This window comes from Aspergillus homomorphus (assembly GCF_003184865.1).
Source record: "Aspergillus homomorphus CBS 101889 unplaced genomic scaffold BO97scaffold_7, whole genome shotgun sequence".
Lineage (NCBI taxonomy): Eukaryota > Fungi > Ascomycota > Eurotiomycetes > Eurotiales > Aspergillaceae > Aspergillus > Aspergillus homomorphus.
Genome location: NW_020291893.1, coordinates 738569 through 752507, shown reverse-complemented (window position 1 = coordinate 752507; position 13939 = coordinate 738569). Strand labels below are relative to the sequence as shown.

The 13939-nt window shown below is 53.2% G+C and overlaps 6 protein-coding genes across 6 annotated transcripts; 4 read left to right on the top strand and 2 right to left on the bottom strand.

Annotated features, from left to right (window-relative positions):
• Nucleotides 1-418: 418 nt before the first annotated feature.
• Nucleotides 419-1672, top strand: BO97DRAFT_422334 (uncharacterized protein; the record flags this gene model as incomplete). The annotated part of the gene is made up of 3 exons (XM_025696792.1): nt 419-462; nt 513-1068; nt 1124-1672. 3 exons carry the CDS (start codon nt 419-421, stop codon nt 1670-1672), a joined length of 1149 nt encoding a protein of 382 aa, XP_025554145.1.
• Nucleotides 1673-2227: 555 nt separating this feature from the next.
• Nucleotides 2228-5886, top strand: BO97DRAFT_404006 (DDHD family phospholipase). Its single transcript, XM_025694861.1, has 4 exons — nt 2228-3578; nt 3630-4941; nt 5014-5151; nt 5241-5886. The coding sequence occupies exons 1-4, from the start codon at nt 2562-2564 to the stop codon at nt 5708-5710; spliced, it is 2937 nt and encodes a 978-aa protein (XP_025554144.1). The 5' UTR covers nt 2228-2561; the 3' UTR covers nt 5711-5886.
• Nucleotides 5887-6124: 238 nt separating this feature from the next.
• BO97DRAFT_468898 (bifunctional molybdopterin adenylyltransferase MobB/molybdopterin molybdotransferase MoeA family protein) lies at nt 6125-8492 on the bottom strand. The gene is made up of 4 exons (XM_025699789.1): nt 8208-8492; nt 8097-8137; nt 7998-8035; nt 6125-7947 (listed from the first exon to the last, which is right to left on the bottom strand). Exons 1-4 carry the CDS (start codon nt 8478-8480, stop codon nt 6143-6145), a joined length of 2157 nt encoding a protein of 718 aa, XP_025554143.1. The 5' UTR covers nt 8481-8492; the 3' UTR covers nt 6125-6142.
• Nucleotides 8493-8679: 187 nt separating this feature from the next.
• On the bottom strand, nt 8680-9930 carry BO97DRAFT_386082 (H(+)-transporting V0 sector ATPase subunit c''). The gene is made up of 5 exons (XM_025693511.1): nt 9737-9930; nt 9631-9665; nt 9481-9572; nt 9111-9419; nt 8680-9054 (listed from the first exon to the last, which is right to left on the bottom strand). Exons 1-5 carry the CDS (start codon nt 9792-9794, stop codon nt 8946-8948), a joined length of 603 nt encoding a protein of 200 aa, XP_025554142.1. The 5' UTR covers nt 9795-9930; the 3' UTR covers nt 8680-8945.
• Nucleotides 9931-10066: 136 nt separating this feature from the next.
• Nucleotides 10067-11297, top strand: BO97DRAFT_404004 (Rab family GTPase YPT6). Its single transcript, XM_025694860.1, has 5 exons — nt 10067-10367; nt 10427-10452; nt 10538-10626; nt 10727-11129; nt 11193-11297. Exons 1-5 carry the CDS (start codon nt 10315-10317, stop codon nt 11249-11251), a joined length of 630 nt encoding a protein of 209 aa, XP_025554141.1. The 5' UTR covers nt 10067-10314; the 3' UTR covers nt 11252-11297.
• A 1338-nt stretch (nt 11298-12635) lies between these two features.
• BO97DRAFT_432644 (inositol phosphorylceramide synthase regulatory subunit KEI1) lies at nt 12636-13789 on the top strand (the record flags this gene model as incomplete). Its single annotated transcript, XM_025697556.1, has 2 exons — nt 12636-12677; nt 12815-13789. The coding sequence occupies 2 exons, from the start codon at nt 12636-12638 to the stop codon at nt 13787-13789; spliced, it is 1017 nt and encodes a 338-aa protein (XP_025554140.1).
• Between the last annotated feature and the right edge of the window lie 150 nt (nt 13790-13939).

Below are 13939 nucleotides of genomic sequence, written 5' to 3'. Positions count from 1 at the left end.
AGGAGGACTCAAAATATAAAACCTTCTATTGATGAAAAAGATTATTTCTAGCTACAGGCTATTCAACACCATTGTCCCAGATAAGAATGACTATTCACTAACCTGAATTCTCTTCTGAATGGAGTATCCTTTACCCCAGCTAGTAAAATCATTTGAGGGAGCATATTATCATCTTGCACTTTATATCCACTGTACAACACATTGTTATTCATGACAATAGACCAATAAAGAACTAACTGACATCGAGATCTCATCTTCCCTGTCATACTTCTTCATAAAACGTCCTACACTCTTCCCGACCGATCCTGTTCCTGATGCTGCTCTTCTCTGTCTCATACTCACATCTGGCCTACCTAGCTTCAGTATCAACTGACTGAATTAAACCAATTCAACAAGTTGACCCAACAAAAGTCTCACAATGAGCGACCACATTTGTCCATCGTACACCGTGCTCAAGTCGGAGTAAGTTCCAGAAACGAGCTTAATCCCCAAGAAACTGACAGCAAAGATAGAGACCTGAACTATGACGACCTTACTAAGCTCAATCCATTCTATGAGCCGTTCATACAGTTCTGGTCCAGCTCCCCAACTAGCTACGCAGCTAGCCCACTCGATGCTCAGTCAACATCCTCATCGGAGTACATTCCCGTTGGAATCGATTCGGATCTTTCGCCCCTCGACTCCCCCTCGTCGCCCGTGATGCACGGGCCCCAGTTCGATGACACGATCCAATTGCTAAAGAAGCCGGGCATGACACTCCACGACGGCCGTGGACACGAAGTCTGCTACCATCCATACAGTGTTCACGACGCCGGTCAAACGGCCACCGTAGAGCCCAGTCTGACCCGTCAGCTGTCCTCAACTGCAACAGACCTGACTGGTGCTTCATTGATTGGCAACCCCTTGAGCGAGACCAAGTCAGCGCACAAGAAGCTTTTCGGTGAGAAAGGCTGGCTAGGAAGCAATGCAGATCTCAGAGAGCTTGCGGGGAACAATCATAAGTCTCTTGGCTTGCGAAGACTGGGGAAGAAGTTTAAGATGCATGTTGAAGATTTGATGGAAGACCTGGTAAGTGACTGTCATGTTTCAAGGGCAGACCCTGTATTAACATGCCCCGGCGAAGACCGGTGATTTGTTCAAGGCCAACCCCAGCACCCACCTCCCTGGGCCACTTCACGAAAGACTTGGGGCTGCACGAACGGTGCCCATCTCCCTGGACGCTCCGACCCAAGCCAAGCTCTACTCGCAGATGGAGGTCATGATCTGTGTCGCTGCCAACAGATTTCTCATTGAACAGTACCACCGAGGTTTGCTATCCGACGAATCGATCACGAAGATCACCAATTTCTGGGATGCTAAGAACAGACCCCGGGTAGTGGAATTCCATTATGACCAAGCTACCCAGCGACAATTGATCTTATTGAACCTTTGCACAGTTCAATTCAGCGGACCAAGCGCGACCAATCCGGTTCAGCTGAGGACAAATCTGAACAATTGGAAAGCGATCGGAAAAGAGATGAGCGTCCGCACCTTCTGCACTCCGGATAGTGCAATCCGTAAACACATGAACGAAGTTCACAGGCTTCTCGAGATGCTCGGGGCATCCAGGGATGCTATGCATGACTTTGCAAGCGTGCGGCTACAGGCGTTGTTGTTTATGAAGCGTGGTTGAGCGCGAGCCGATGACAGAAGGATCTCTGGTCGGTTACCGGGCTATTGCGGTTGATGCTGCCTTTTCCCCCCTTCCTTTCGTTATGCACTTCGTTTCGTTTTCATCTCATTCGATTTCTTTTTCATTTCTCCTCGCGATCGTAATCTGTAGCGTACTGGCTGGTCATTAGTCTATAGTCTAGAAAAATGCAAATCAGCGATGTTGTTGAGTCCTGAAATGTATCTCTTATCGCTTTCCGCTCCGTCACGCGCGGAAGTCTCGATCGAACCTCCATCATGTGGCTAAGTCATTGCATAAGCAGCGCGGAAATAGTCGAACAAGGTGAGCTCAGACAAATGAACAGCCTCAAGTGACCAACGTGGCTCGGTGCATGACTGCTGTGAAACTCGAATGGATGAGGTGGCAGCTGTAGTGTGAGTTGGGTTGAGTTGTTGTTGTTTGTTTGTTGGGGAAATGTTTTGCATGCTTTCTCTTTCACGTGGGGTCGACGTCATCATCTCCCCTACCCCCATCGCCAGAAAGTTGTTTCTCTTCCTCCCCTCCCAATCAGGTTCTTTTTCTTAAAACTCGAGAATGCTTCAGTCTTCCATCGGAAACTTATCATCATGCATCGATCGCTACCTATTCTCTTTAAGCTATGATACGTCCATTCATTTCGCCGAATTTCAGCCAGCTGGAAGCTCTCCTTGATGCTTAATCTCCCTCCCTTGCTGACCCTCCAGCGCGCGCTGCACTGACCGACCACTCAAAGTCTTTTTGTGCTACACCGTGCCATCGTCACTCCCTGCCAGGCCATCATAGGCTTAGTCTGACTGATTGCGCTAGAAACTCTTCACGTTGATAGTGATTTGCGGATACAGAGATACTGTACCTACTCTCTGCCATCACCATGGCTGCTCCTATCCATACCTACGGACCTTCATGCTTTCTGGCAGCCGATGACCCAAATCCATCTTCGTGGTTCACCTCAGAAACCCCCCCAACTGCCAGGCCGCAGTTCTTCTACAGCTCTCCGCTACCGATAGATGACCCGTTGACTGCGCTACCACCCTCAACTGGCGGTCAAGGATCCGCCCATGCGAAAGCTCCGCTTCAACCTTTCTCGGTTCGGGATAACGCTGCTTTGGAAGATGCCTGGAGGTCAATACAGAGAGGCAGGAGGGAGAGTCTGGTCGGGAAGGCCAAGGCACAGGAAGGCCGCTCCAAGAGAAATTCGGGAATAATTGTGCCGGGACGTGAACCTGTGCCTAGCGCAGAAAGGAAGAAAAAGGTGGGGATATCTGGCAGCTCAAGCTTGGAGGACTCTCCAGGAAAACAGACCACTACTGCTCCCCTGTCCCTGGATGACAAGGCATTGAAAAGCTTCAGAGGCCGGTTCAAAGACGAGTTTGGAGGTCCCGAGGGGGAGCATCAAGGAACTCGGAAGAGGTCACGTACGCTTGACACTAACTCAAAGGAGAACTTGAGGCCCAGCAAGGTCACTCACAAGGGCAGAGAACCGTATCCTCGCGAAGATATCGAAGCAGCAGAAACCATGATCAGCGGGTCGCCACGGGCGGAGGACAATATTTCTGACGGTAGGGAGAGTGTCAGCTCTCGGGGCAATACTTCTCGGGATGCAAGTATCAGTGGCTCTCCTTTCATCAGAGCCCCCATCCACAAACCACAAAGTCTACTGGGGAGATCGGTCGAGTCGACCTTGTCGAGAGACGCCAACCCAGACTCGCCAACGGATGCGAACTCTCACACTACGGCGAAGCGCTCCGGGCTAAGGACAAGCATCGATCGGCGACCCTCTGGGGAATCTGATGAACATCTTCAAGAGTCTGCGGAAATCGATGAAACACAGTGGAAGATCCCTGTGGGTGCATCCCGGCTTCACCTTGTGGAACTGCCCAAGTTGAAGGTATAGTACATTCTATGGTCCTGTAGCTCCGAGATGTAACCTTTGCACTAGATGAAGCCGATATACTGGAGCCCGTTGCACGACATATCGAACGTCATTCGTGCGACATGGTTCTATAGAAACACCATGTTGCCAGTCGAGACTGAGCTCGCCAACAAGCTGGAAGATGGGTATCTCTACCTGAAACCGTGGACTGAAACATGGCAGGACGAACTTAATAGCTGTGTCGAGAACGGCGCTGACGCGGAGCTAAAGGTAGTGCACCGGCTTTGGCCGAAGGAGGACCCAACACGGCCTTCGACAACTGCAGCTGCTCCCGAGGTGTCGGCAGCTGTTTCTCATTTAGTGAAGCGTACTGAGGATCCTGAGACCGAGCCTTTTATCCTTGACGAGAATCGTGCTGCTGGTGGCACCCCGGCACACTCCGAATCTGTCAAGCCCTTCTTGAACTCGAGTGTCATCTACTCTAATTGGAGGGAGGCACAGATTCTGCGACCCAGTCTTCTTCCGTCTGTTTCGCGGGGCCGAAGACCGCTCAGTGCGATTCGTAAGGGCAGACAGATTGGAATTCCTGTAGTCCGCGGTTTCAGTCGGCGACTGTGGGACCGACTACATCCTAGCAAACCGAGCCCTGTAGAAGTCAGGAACTACCTTCGGAGCACCCAGACTAGAGCTATGTCAACATCCGGAGAACAGGTTTGTTATGCCTGCGCGATAGAAGAGCTGCGGCCGGCCCCGACCGATCTGGTCCTTGTCATCCACGGTATAGGTCAGAAGCTATCTGAACGAATGGAGAGCTTTCACTTTACGCATGCGATCAATGCATTCCGCAGGACCATCAACATGGAGCTGAATAGCGAGCCCGTGTGGCCACACGTACGATCCAGACACGGGGGAATCATGGCCTTGCCTGTGAATTGGCGCTCAACGCTATCCCTGGATGAGGCCAATCTCGAATCGCCTGCAGCAGGAGACCCAGCCTCCAACCACTATTCCCTCAAGGACATTACCCCGGAAACTATTCCCGCTGTACGATCCTTGATCAGCGACGTCATGTTGGACATCCCGTACTACCTTTCACATCACAAGCCTAAAATGATCCAAGCCGTCGTCAAAGAAGCCAACCGCATCTTCCGACTCTGGTGCGAGAACAATCCGGGATTCCAACAGAACGGTCGCGTCCACCTCCTAGCCCATTCCCTTGGAAGTGCAATGGCCCTGGATATCCTCAGTCATCAACCGACCAAGATCCCTCGCTTCGATTTCTCCACAACGAGCGTACATGGAGACATTTTTGAGTTTGACACGAAGAACCTGTTCATCTGCGGCAGCCCAGCTGGGTTCTTCCTGCTGCTCAATAAGGGTATGTCCCATCGCGAATTCTGGTCATCCTAAGAATTTCAAGACTCGGACTAACACAACACTATTCCTCCAGCGAACCTCCTCCCCCGACGAGGCCGCGACAAACCCGGCTGCGAAGGCGATGACCGACTCCGCGGCGTCGCCGGCGAAGCTGACACCTACGGCTGTTTAGCAGTTGACAACCTCTACAACATCATGCACACCACAGACCGTAAGTCTTACCTAGATGTAGCCCTCTCCCCTCCACTCGCCATATCCCAGGAAATAATCTCCCAAACTAACACCTTACCCCCACCCCAGCAATCGCCTACCGCGTCAACGCAGCCGTAGACCGCGATCTCGCCGCCTCCCTCAAACCGGCCTCCATCCCCACCACAACCTCCACCCTCTGGTCCTCCTTCAGCAGCGTCTTCCGCTGGAGCAATCCCGCCCCCACCCACTCCCTCCCCCAAGCCACCCGCCCCGCAACCATCACCAAGCTTCCCACGCAAGTCGAGCTGGAAACCCACGACTTCACCCGCGAAGAGATCGCCGAGAAACGCATGCTCCTGCTCAACGACAACGGGCAGATCGACTACTTCCTGTCCGGCGGCGGCGGGCCCCTGAACATCCAGTACCTGAACATGCTCAGCGCGCACAGCAGTTACTGGACGCTGACGGACTTCGTGCGCTTCGTCGTGATCGAGATTGCGAGGAAGCAGGGCAGGGATGCCACGTTGCCTGGCTTACGGGCGGAGAAGAAGAAGGGGTGGCGGGTTATTAAGGGGTAAATTTACCTGCTGCTTTCTTTAGAGGGGATGTTGGGAGCGGGAGGTTGGAGGGTTGTTTGGGGTTGGGTATGTGGATGAATGGAGCGCTGGGGTTTGGTGCTTGCTTGTCTTGGAAGGGCGGAGGTGGAGGTTTTTGATACCCTTTTGTCATCATTTTTTGCCTTTCTCTCTCGTTGGATAGATGGTTGGTTAGATCTGAAATTACTTGTTTGTTTGAATACGGATCTATTTGGGTCAGGTGACCGTATCTTCTATGGGGTTTATATCGGACCGGTAATTGTCATGCGCGGGATATATATCCGATACACCTAATTTTGGGAATTCCGACTTGGCGAAGTAAACAGCATTGCAATATAGCGCACATAACGCGACACATATTGAGAAGTATAATTACACAGCCAGTATCGAGTCATGCCTGTTTGTCAGAAAGGATTAAACATCCGCAACAACGCCCCCCAACATCAGCGCCTCCACCAAAGCTCCCTTCTCCACCTTCCCACTGCCCGGCCTGATGACCACTAACGCATTCGCGCTGGCAAGACTGCCCACTCTCGAACTGCGTTGGCCCACGCCATCCACTCCCGTGCTGGTCGCATACAGCCTCCCATCCGCCCGAGATGCCGTCACGACCGCCCGGTGATACTCCGTGCGCTTGGGGTCAGCGGGGAACGCGTGCGCCAGCGCCACCGACACGAGGGGCAGGCCCAGCGGCACAGATCCGGCGCCCGCGGCCGCGCCTCCTTGTCTTCTATGGCCCATGCCCATCAGTTTGTGCAGCGACGGGAGAACGAACAGGTTGAGCGTGACCAGGGCCGAAGCGGGGTTACCGGGGAGGGCGAAGATGAGTTTGTTGGTGCGTTCCTGCTGGACGTCCTGGGCGGCGGTGGCCGCTGACGGCTTGAACGGCACGGTGGCGAAGGTGGTCGGTTTGCCTGGTTTCATCGAGACGCGGCCGAAGTGGATCGTGCCGCCGAGGGAGCGCTCGATGGTCGGCTTGAGCAGGTCCAGCTCACCCATCGAGACGCCGCCGGTAGTGATGATCACGTCGACCCCGTGTGGGGTGGCGGTGCCGACGCCCCGGAGAGCGTCGCGGAGGCGTTGTTCGAGTTCGCTTGCTGGCGTGTCGCGCGCGATGCCCAGGTCGACGGTCGGAAATCCCCAGGAGGAGAGGCAGGATAGGAGCGACGGCCGGTTCGAGTCCCGGATCTGCCCGCCCGTGAGCTTGCGCGCGTCGTTGTGTTCAACTAGCTCGTCGCCTGTGCTGAGCACACCGACGCAGGGCTTCTGGTAGATCTTCACTGTAGGCGTGCCTGTTGCCGCTAGGAGGCCGATCTCGCCGCCGACGGATGTGATGAGGTCGCCTTGCCGAAGGATGAGGGACCCCAGCGCGACGTCGCTGCCCGGTTCGCGAACGTTCTCGCCCGGTCGGATCTCCGAGGTTAGGATCTCGACTGTGGCTTCTTCTTGTCCGTCTGGGGTTGAGGTCGCTAGCACGGTGTCTTCGACCATGACGACGGCGTTGGCGTTGGGGGGCAGCGGGGCGCCGGTCGTGATGCGCGCGATGGTCCCGGGCTCCAGCGGGGTGAGTGTGCCGCCCTCGTTGGCGTGGGTGATCGACGCCACAGGGAAGATGCCTTTGGTGTTAGGGCTGGAGTCTGGCGTCTCGGAGGCGATCACCGCGTATCCGTCGACGATACTGGCACGGTATGCTGGGACCGCCTCCGCGGCGTAGACATCTTCGGCGATAACGGACCCGACTAGAGCTGTTGTGACGGGGACCTCGAAAACGGTAGGTTCGGGCGTGTGCTCGCTGATGAGTTGAAGGGCTTCGTCCACGGAGAGCATAGGGTATGGCGATGATCGATAGCGGCGGTTGGGTCCTGCATTCGGGTCATTCGACTGTGGCCGCTCGGAGGGAGTCGTGTGTGCTCTGGGTATAGCGTGTCCATGACCGTGGCCGTGGGAATGACCGCCGTGGTCGTGGTGATGGTGGTGATGGTGATGATCATGGCTGGTCGGCTGAGGCGAGGCAGAGGATACTCCTGCATCGGCCTCGAGCTTCTTGACACCGCCTGCGTGAAGGGCTCTGGAATTCGCACCGGCCGCTTGGCTGCATGCGTGGGGAAGAAGCTTAATGGTTGCTTCGAGGTTTTCTTTCGCGCCTTTGGGGGAGCCGGGCAGAGTGACGATCAAGGTTTTATCGCGCACGCCTGCGACAGGCCTCGACATTATGGCGACTGGTATATGCTATCAGCGACATTCATGCATCCAACGCTGTCCGACTTACACGGGGTAACCTTCAGGGATGCGGCGAGCATGCCGTGTCTTTTGTCCTGGTCAATTAATGGGTAATTTAAAATGCATGAAGGACCTTTGAAAAACTCACACAAGACCAGAGGCATGGCGATGGATGAGAGGAGAGACCGCCTGGTTGTGACGTTAGTCTTGATGAATATCTAGAGTATCCGTGGTGTAGCCAGTTGGACAGTGCACAAACCTCAGGTGTAATATCTTTAGACGCAAAACCCGTCCCACCACTGACACAGATGAGATTGACCCAGTTAGGCCCGTCGGTCCAGTCACAGATCGCGCGTTGGATGTCTAGCACACTATCAGGGACGATCTTGATAACGGGCTGGTCCCAGGTGTTCAGGCCGTCCGTTGAGAAGACGTTCGTAAGAGCGCCACCGACTTTGTCAGTAGAAGGGTCTTGAGATGCAGTATCCGAAACAACGAGGATTGCTGCTTTGAGAATGGTGGTGTCGGCCATTTTGAGAGATCGTTGATGAGGGGAAGGGAGGAACGAGATTCGGAGATGCTTCCTGTCGTAGGCGGGGAAAAGCGATAAGCATGGCGGAGAGGGGCGGAGACGCTAACAAACGGCCGGGATGGCCTATCAACAAACCGGAGGCATTCTTCCACGCTTCGCTCTCCTGCTAATGCTAAGTCACCAGAAAATTGATCCCTATGCATCCTATCACTTTATATTCCAGGCCAGCCCCGCTGCCAGTTACTATACATACATCTCTTTCCCATCGCAATATCAGGCAAACAGCGAGATCGACAATGCATTTTGCACACATAGCCAAAACAAAGTTCTACAGTTGAATCGAATCCGTACGCCCCGATGCAGTAGATAACGGACGACAAAGAACAGAAAAAGCGAAGACAAACGTGATATAAGTCATACAATTCATCCCCACCAACAACAAGCCCCTACGCAATCCCTATACCCTCAAGCGGCACCGAAGTCGAGTGCCTTGCCGCCCACCAGAAGTCCAACAATGAGACCGAAGAGACCGAGAACGGAACTGAAAATCTCGATGACGAGGATCTTGACGAACCTGTTGCGGCCGGTGTTAGCAACCACTCTTCCAGACACCGGGGGAAGCTGACGAACAAGCTAGGATCCGCAGCATCGGCCAGAGCTGCACCACTTCCATTGATACCGACGGAGATACCGCAAATCAGGTTACATGTACCGACGGTGATACCGGCCCAGAACAGTGCATATCCGGTGTAGTAGTCGCTGCCAGAGAAGATGCCGTCGTTCTCGACCAGGTTGAGCTTGGAGGAGAAGACGATGGCCATGATGACGCCATAGATGGCGACGACCTCACAAAAGATAATGGAGATTAGGTTCTTGGTACGGATTCTGGGTGCCTTAACACCGCCACCAACGATGGACGATCCCGTCAGGAAGATACCCCTAAAAGACCACTCTTTCAGCATGATGTGTGACCGCAAAATGATTCGAGGGATTCTCATACCATCCAGCGCCGACGACCGACAAGCCGATACACATAGCAATTCCAAGGTTGGCCCACGCATACGGGGATACCGACTCTAAGAAGTAACCGACCTGGATCGAATTAGCGAGGATCCCACCGCGATCGAGGGGCCATGAGATTGTCGCTTACATTGAACCGTTCACCCTGACCGGTCAAGAGTAAATCTAAGTGAGTAAACGGATCGGATTAGTGCCTATTCGAGTTTCTATGTAACTGAGGAGGTCGGATTCCTTACATAGTCCTACCACCAGGAGGGCCACGAATACCACACCGGTGAAGTAACGGAGAACCATGGTGGATGTCTCGTGAGAGATATGACCTGAGAGTGGAGGCAGAAGAACAAAGAGCAAGAAGGAAAGGGCCTCAGGAATGAGGAGCAGGTCAAAGATGGAGAGACAAGCAGGGAACAGGGACGGTAGGAGCTTCAGTGCTGCTAGCTATGATAGATAGACCCGAGCCCAAGGTGGAACAGCAAGCAGGTGGTGGTGGTCGGGCCGGGATTATTCCGGTCGGACTGGCTGGTCGGTTTAATCTATGCAGACATACTGTCAAAGTTCCCCGGACGGACCCATGGGTCAACAGCTACTTATTTGTCTGTTAGACCTTAGAACTTCCTCTGGTACGGATTGATCTGGTCGCATTCTTCTCCCTCTCTCTTCTCAATAATTCCGGCCCTCTCGAAGATTTCCTCCTTCGCTCTCTGTTTTCCTTGCACCTTCCTCTGGAATTTCACCCACCGCCACCATCACATTCGAGTCTGCGACGTATCTCCGCTACCCCTGATTTCGCCGCTCCCACCACATTTCCGTAGACATGGCTTCCACCTCCGGAGTAGGGTCGTATTCGAACCCTCTGAAGAAATTCAAGTATGCAGCACGAAGAACAACTCGGTAGCTGCTTGAGCCGATCGCTAATCGGATTGCAGGCTGGTTTTCCTGGGAGAACAGAGTGGTATGAATATCTTCCGCGACAAGACGCTCCCCTCCCCCCGCATGTATCTCCTATCGCCACGCTGGTCCTGACTCTCGTTGCGCAGTTGGAAAAACCTCCCTGATCACGAGATTCATGTACGATTCGTTTGACAACACATACCAAGCCACCATTGGAATCGACTTCCTGTCCAAGGTACCGTCCGCCCGGTCGACGTTGCTCTTTCCATAATACTTCATGCTTGCATGTCTGCTTGCGTGCTTGGCTGACACTAATAATCGCCCTTTTTACCCAGACGATGTACCTGGAAGATAGAACGGTCCGCCTTCAGCTTTGGGATACCGCCGGTCAAGAACGATTCCGTTCCCTGATCCCCTCTTATATTCGAGATTCGAGCGTCGCCGTGGTGGTCTACGATATCTCTAACGCCAAGTCCTTCCAAAACACCCGGAAATGGATTGACGATGTCCGAGGAGAGCGCGGAAACGACGTCATCATTGTCCTGGTCGGCAACAAGACCGACTTGAACGACAAGAGGGAGGTTACGACAGCACAGGGTGAAGAAGAGGCCAAGAAGAATGGATTGATGTTCATCGAAACGAGTGCCAAGGTGGGCCACAATGTCAAGCAGCTTTTCCGGAGAATCGCGCAGGCCCTACCGGGTATGGAGGGAGAAGGCAACAGAGGGGACAACCAAAGTCAGTTCTCCGTCGGAGTGACCCCTATTCGGCGGCGAACACTTGCTGACCTTCCTTTCACAGTGATTGATGTCAATATTAGCCCGAAAGAGACCACGACCAATGATGGATGCGCCTGCTAAACACTGGATTGGCAACTGCTGGCTCAGACTCTTCTTATAACCTTCTTTACTCTCATGCCTGAATCGCAATGATGAGGCTTGAGATTGTCTATAATGTTCTCCCACCTCAACATGTACATTTCCCTCTGTCCCCCTTCTTTCGAGTGAATAGCGTGTTTAGATCAAGCTTCAACTTTTCTCTTAATCTTAATTGGCGTGTTCTTGTCATTGTTGCTTGCTTCGAAGGTTAGCGGAGCCATAGGCATTGAACTCACGCGTATCGCACTCATGTATTGACTGTAGAGAGATTGGAACTTGCTTTGGTTTCACCTGGCGGCCTTGGGATGTATCGACTGCGTGGTGTACATCACTAAGTCTATTAGTGAACAGTCGCATCGAACTCAGCCTCGCGTAGCTTATGCAGAAATTATACATAATAGCGGCGGGTCTACACGGCGGGCTTGTGATATCGTAGTCGTATGATCGCCAGGTTCTCCAAACACGAGTATTTTGATGATGGCTCTTTCTTCCACTGTAGCCCCTGCGCCAGGAACTCAATCAGATTATCAATGGCGTAAGCAAGTGGATTCAGGTCCCCAAAACCCCTGAGTGGGATTTCCAACAAGGTGGCTGTTTGGTGAGGCTGTGGATTGGTTGTAGGTTGGCATGATTGAGCAAACGACGTCTTTGCTCGTACTCGTATTCAGTCGGTGGGCGGGAAACAAAATTAATAATGTGCATAAGTCTGCCGAGTGATTTTGTTTGCTCGGCTTGGTAATAGTGGGCTTCTCATGTGCTTTCCTGTTAGTTCTAGTCCTAAGGGGTGAAGAGAGAAGTCTTTCATGGGCTGCATAGCACCACTTCGATTAACTCGGCAAGTAGCCCTATTGTGAGAGGAAGAAAATAAGAACAATGCAATGACAATCAATATGCAGACCACCTCGTGCCAGATAGACAACAAACGCATGAGAGTACTGGTGATAGATACGTCATGGGGCAGGTCTGTTCAGCCAGATTAATGAAAACAGTAGTCTAAACACTTTATGTAGTACTCAATAGCCAGGAGTGGACAAGGCAGCGATCGACGGACCCGACCGGATAGAAATCGCGCCCCTGGGCCAATTACCGACAAATTGGGCGCCCAGCGTCACTTTCCAAGTTCACTTGTTGAAAGTTAACTGTCTAGTTAAACTGAGTCCCCTTCGTCTGTCTCTCTTCTTCCGTCCAGCCTCTTTCCACCCCCTCCCTCCCTCCCTCCCGCCTGGGCTGAGTCTCCGTCGTCACCTTCCATTCCTTTGCCTCTTTTGTCGCTCCCTTTCCCATTCATCACAACCACCACCAACTACTTTAACTAAACTCTTATCGATCTGGCACATTTCCCTCCCCTTCCCCCCAAAATCGCATCATGGGGTTTTCAACCCGTCTCCTCCGCATCCCGCGGCCAGAGGTATGTTCCCCAGAACCTGCTAGTGAAATACAGGTGAAAATTTACGGACTTCCGCCTCTCTCCATTGCCTGGTCACTCTTCTTGAATTATTGAGGCTAACCTCCCCAACCCCGGCTGGTCCGGTCAACAACACACAGACCTTTCTCTATGTCATGAGTCTACAAACTGGTGCCTCATTGATTACCTTATCGTTGCTTCTCAACAAAATTAGCGGTCTCTATGGCTTGCTCGCCCTTTTGACCGGTTATCATCTCTCGCCTGTGCAATTGTCGATGTACCTCTACTCTCTCCTCGCCCTGGGTATCACGACATATCTATTTCCTTATATCCGCAAACAATCGCCCTTGCAATGCCTTGCGCTCGCCTGGCTCTACGTTATCGACAGTATCATCAACGCAGCTTACACTACTGCTTTTGGTGTGACATGGTTCCTGGTTGTATCCCAGCATTACGACAATGGAAGCGCCTCCGGACCGGGCGCGGAGACCATGGCACAGACCGCTGGCTTCACTAGTCCAAAGTACGATTCGTCGCACAAGGGCCAAGGCGATCGTTATGCAAGGAGACCGGATGCCCTAGGCGACGCCGTGTCCCAACCCGAAAGCTTCCAAAGCATTGTGTTCATCTGCTTGCTGTGGACCATCCGCATCTACTTCGTCTTTGTGATGCTGGCCTTTGCGCGACAGGCTCTCCGCCTTTACGTCGCCGTACCGCGACACACTCAGTTACCAACCCACAGCCGCAACACTTCCATCGCCAGCGTGGCGAGTGTCGCCGATATCGATCGGGAACCCTTCTCTGCGCACAGCCCGGATGGCCAAGGATGGCAGGGTAAGCTTGGACGCCTTATGATCAGCATCGGTCGCAATTATTGGCTGGGCGAGGATGAGGAGGGTGGTAATTGGGTGAACACTCTCAACCGCACTTTCCGGTCACGCAACGAAGAACCTGAGCTTCCGGGTCCACTTGAGAGAGAAAGGAGACGGCGGTCGGGAACTGGCCCTCCCCAGCCTTCCCAGTCGACAGTGCAGGCGGCCGCCTTGCTGCAGCCAGTTCACGAGCATGTACCGGCAATGAATGCGAAGATGCATGGCTGGAATGATGGCCGTTAGTCTCGCATTCGAAGCAAACGGTTATTATCGCCAGGTGGTTTCAATCCGACTTGGGATCAAATTCCTACCTCCGGACGAGTATTCGTGGCCCATCTTCGAAACGCAAGAACACTTGCATCGTCTACAAGTCGAGGATACTTTTGCGCACGT

Coding starts and splice junctions, on each gene's coding strand:
- BO97DRAFT_404004 (XM_025694860.1), top strand. CDS start 10,315: ATGGCTTCCACCTCCGGAGTAGGGTCGTATTCGAACCCTCTGAAGAAA. Junction 10,627..10,726: donor GAATCGACTTCCTGTCCAAG/GTACCGTCCGCC, acceptor CTTTTTACCCAG/ACGATGTACCTGGAAGATAG. Junction 11,130..11,192: donor CAACAGAGGGGACAACCAAA/GTCAGTTCTCCG, acceptor TTCCTTTCACAG/TGATTGATGTCAATATTAGC.
- BO97DRAFT_386082 (XM_025693511.1), bottom strand. CDS start 9,794: ATGGTTCTCCGTTACTTCACCGGTGTGGTATTCGTGGCCCTCCTGGTG. Junction 9,573..9,630: donor GTCAGGGTGAACGGTTCAAT/GTAAGCGACAAT, acceptor AATTCGATCCAG/GTCGGTTACTTCTTAGAGTC. Junction 9,420..9,480: donor TCGGTCGTCGGCGCTGGATG/GTATGAGAATCC, acceptor GTGGTCTTTTAG/GGGTATCTTCCTGACGGGAT.
- BO97DRAFT_404006 (XM_025694861.1), top strand. CDS start 2,562: ATGGCTGCTCCTATCCATACCTACGGACCTTCATGCTTTCTGGCAGCC. Junction 3,579..3,629: donor TGGAACTGCCCAAGTTGAAG/GTATAGTACATT, acceptor CCTTTGCACTAG/ATGAAGCCGATATACTGGAG. Junction 4,942..5,013: donor CTTCCTGCTGCTCAATAAGG/GTATGTCCCATC, acceptor CTATTCCTCCAG/CGAACCTCCTCCCCCGACGA.
- BO97DRAFT_468898 (XM_025699789.1), bottom strand. CDS start 8,480: ATGGCCGACACCACCATTCTCAAAGCAGCAATCCTCGTTGTTTCGGAT. Junction 8,036..8,096: donor CGCCATGCCTCTGGTCTTGT/GTGAGTTTTTCA, acceptor CCAGGACAAAAG/ACACGGCATGCTCGCCGCAT. Junction 7,948..7,997: donor ATCCCTGAAGGTTACCCCGT/GTAAGTCGGACA, acceptor AGCATATACCAG/TCGCCATAATGTCGAGGCCT.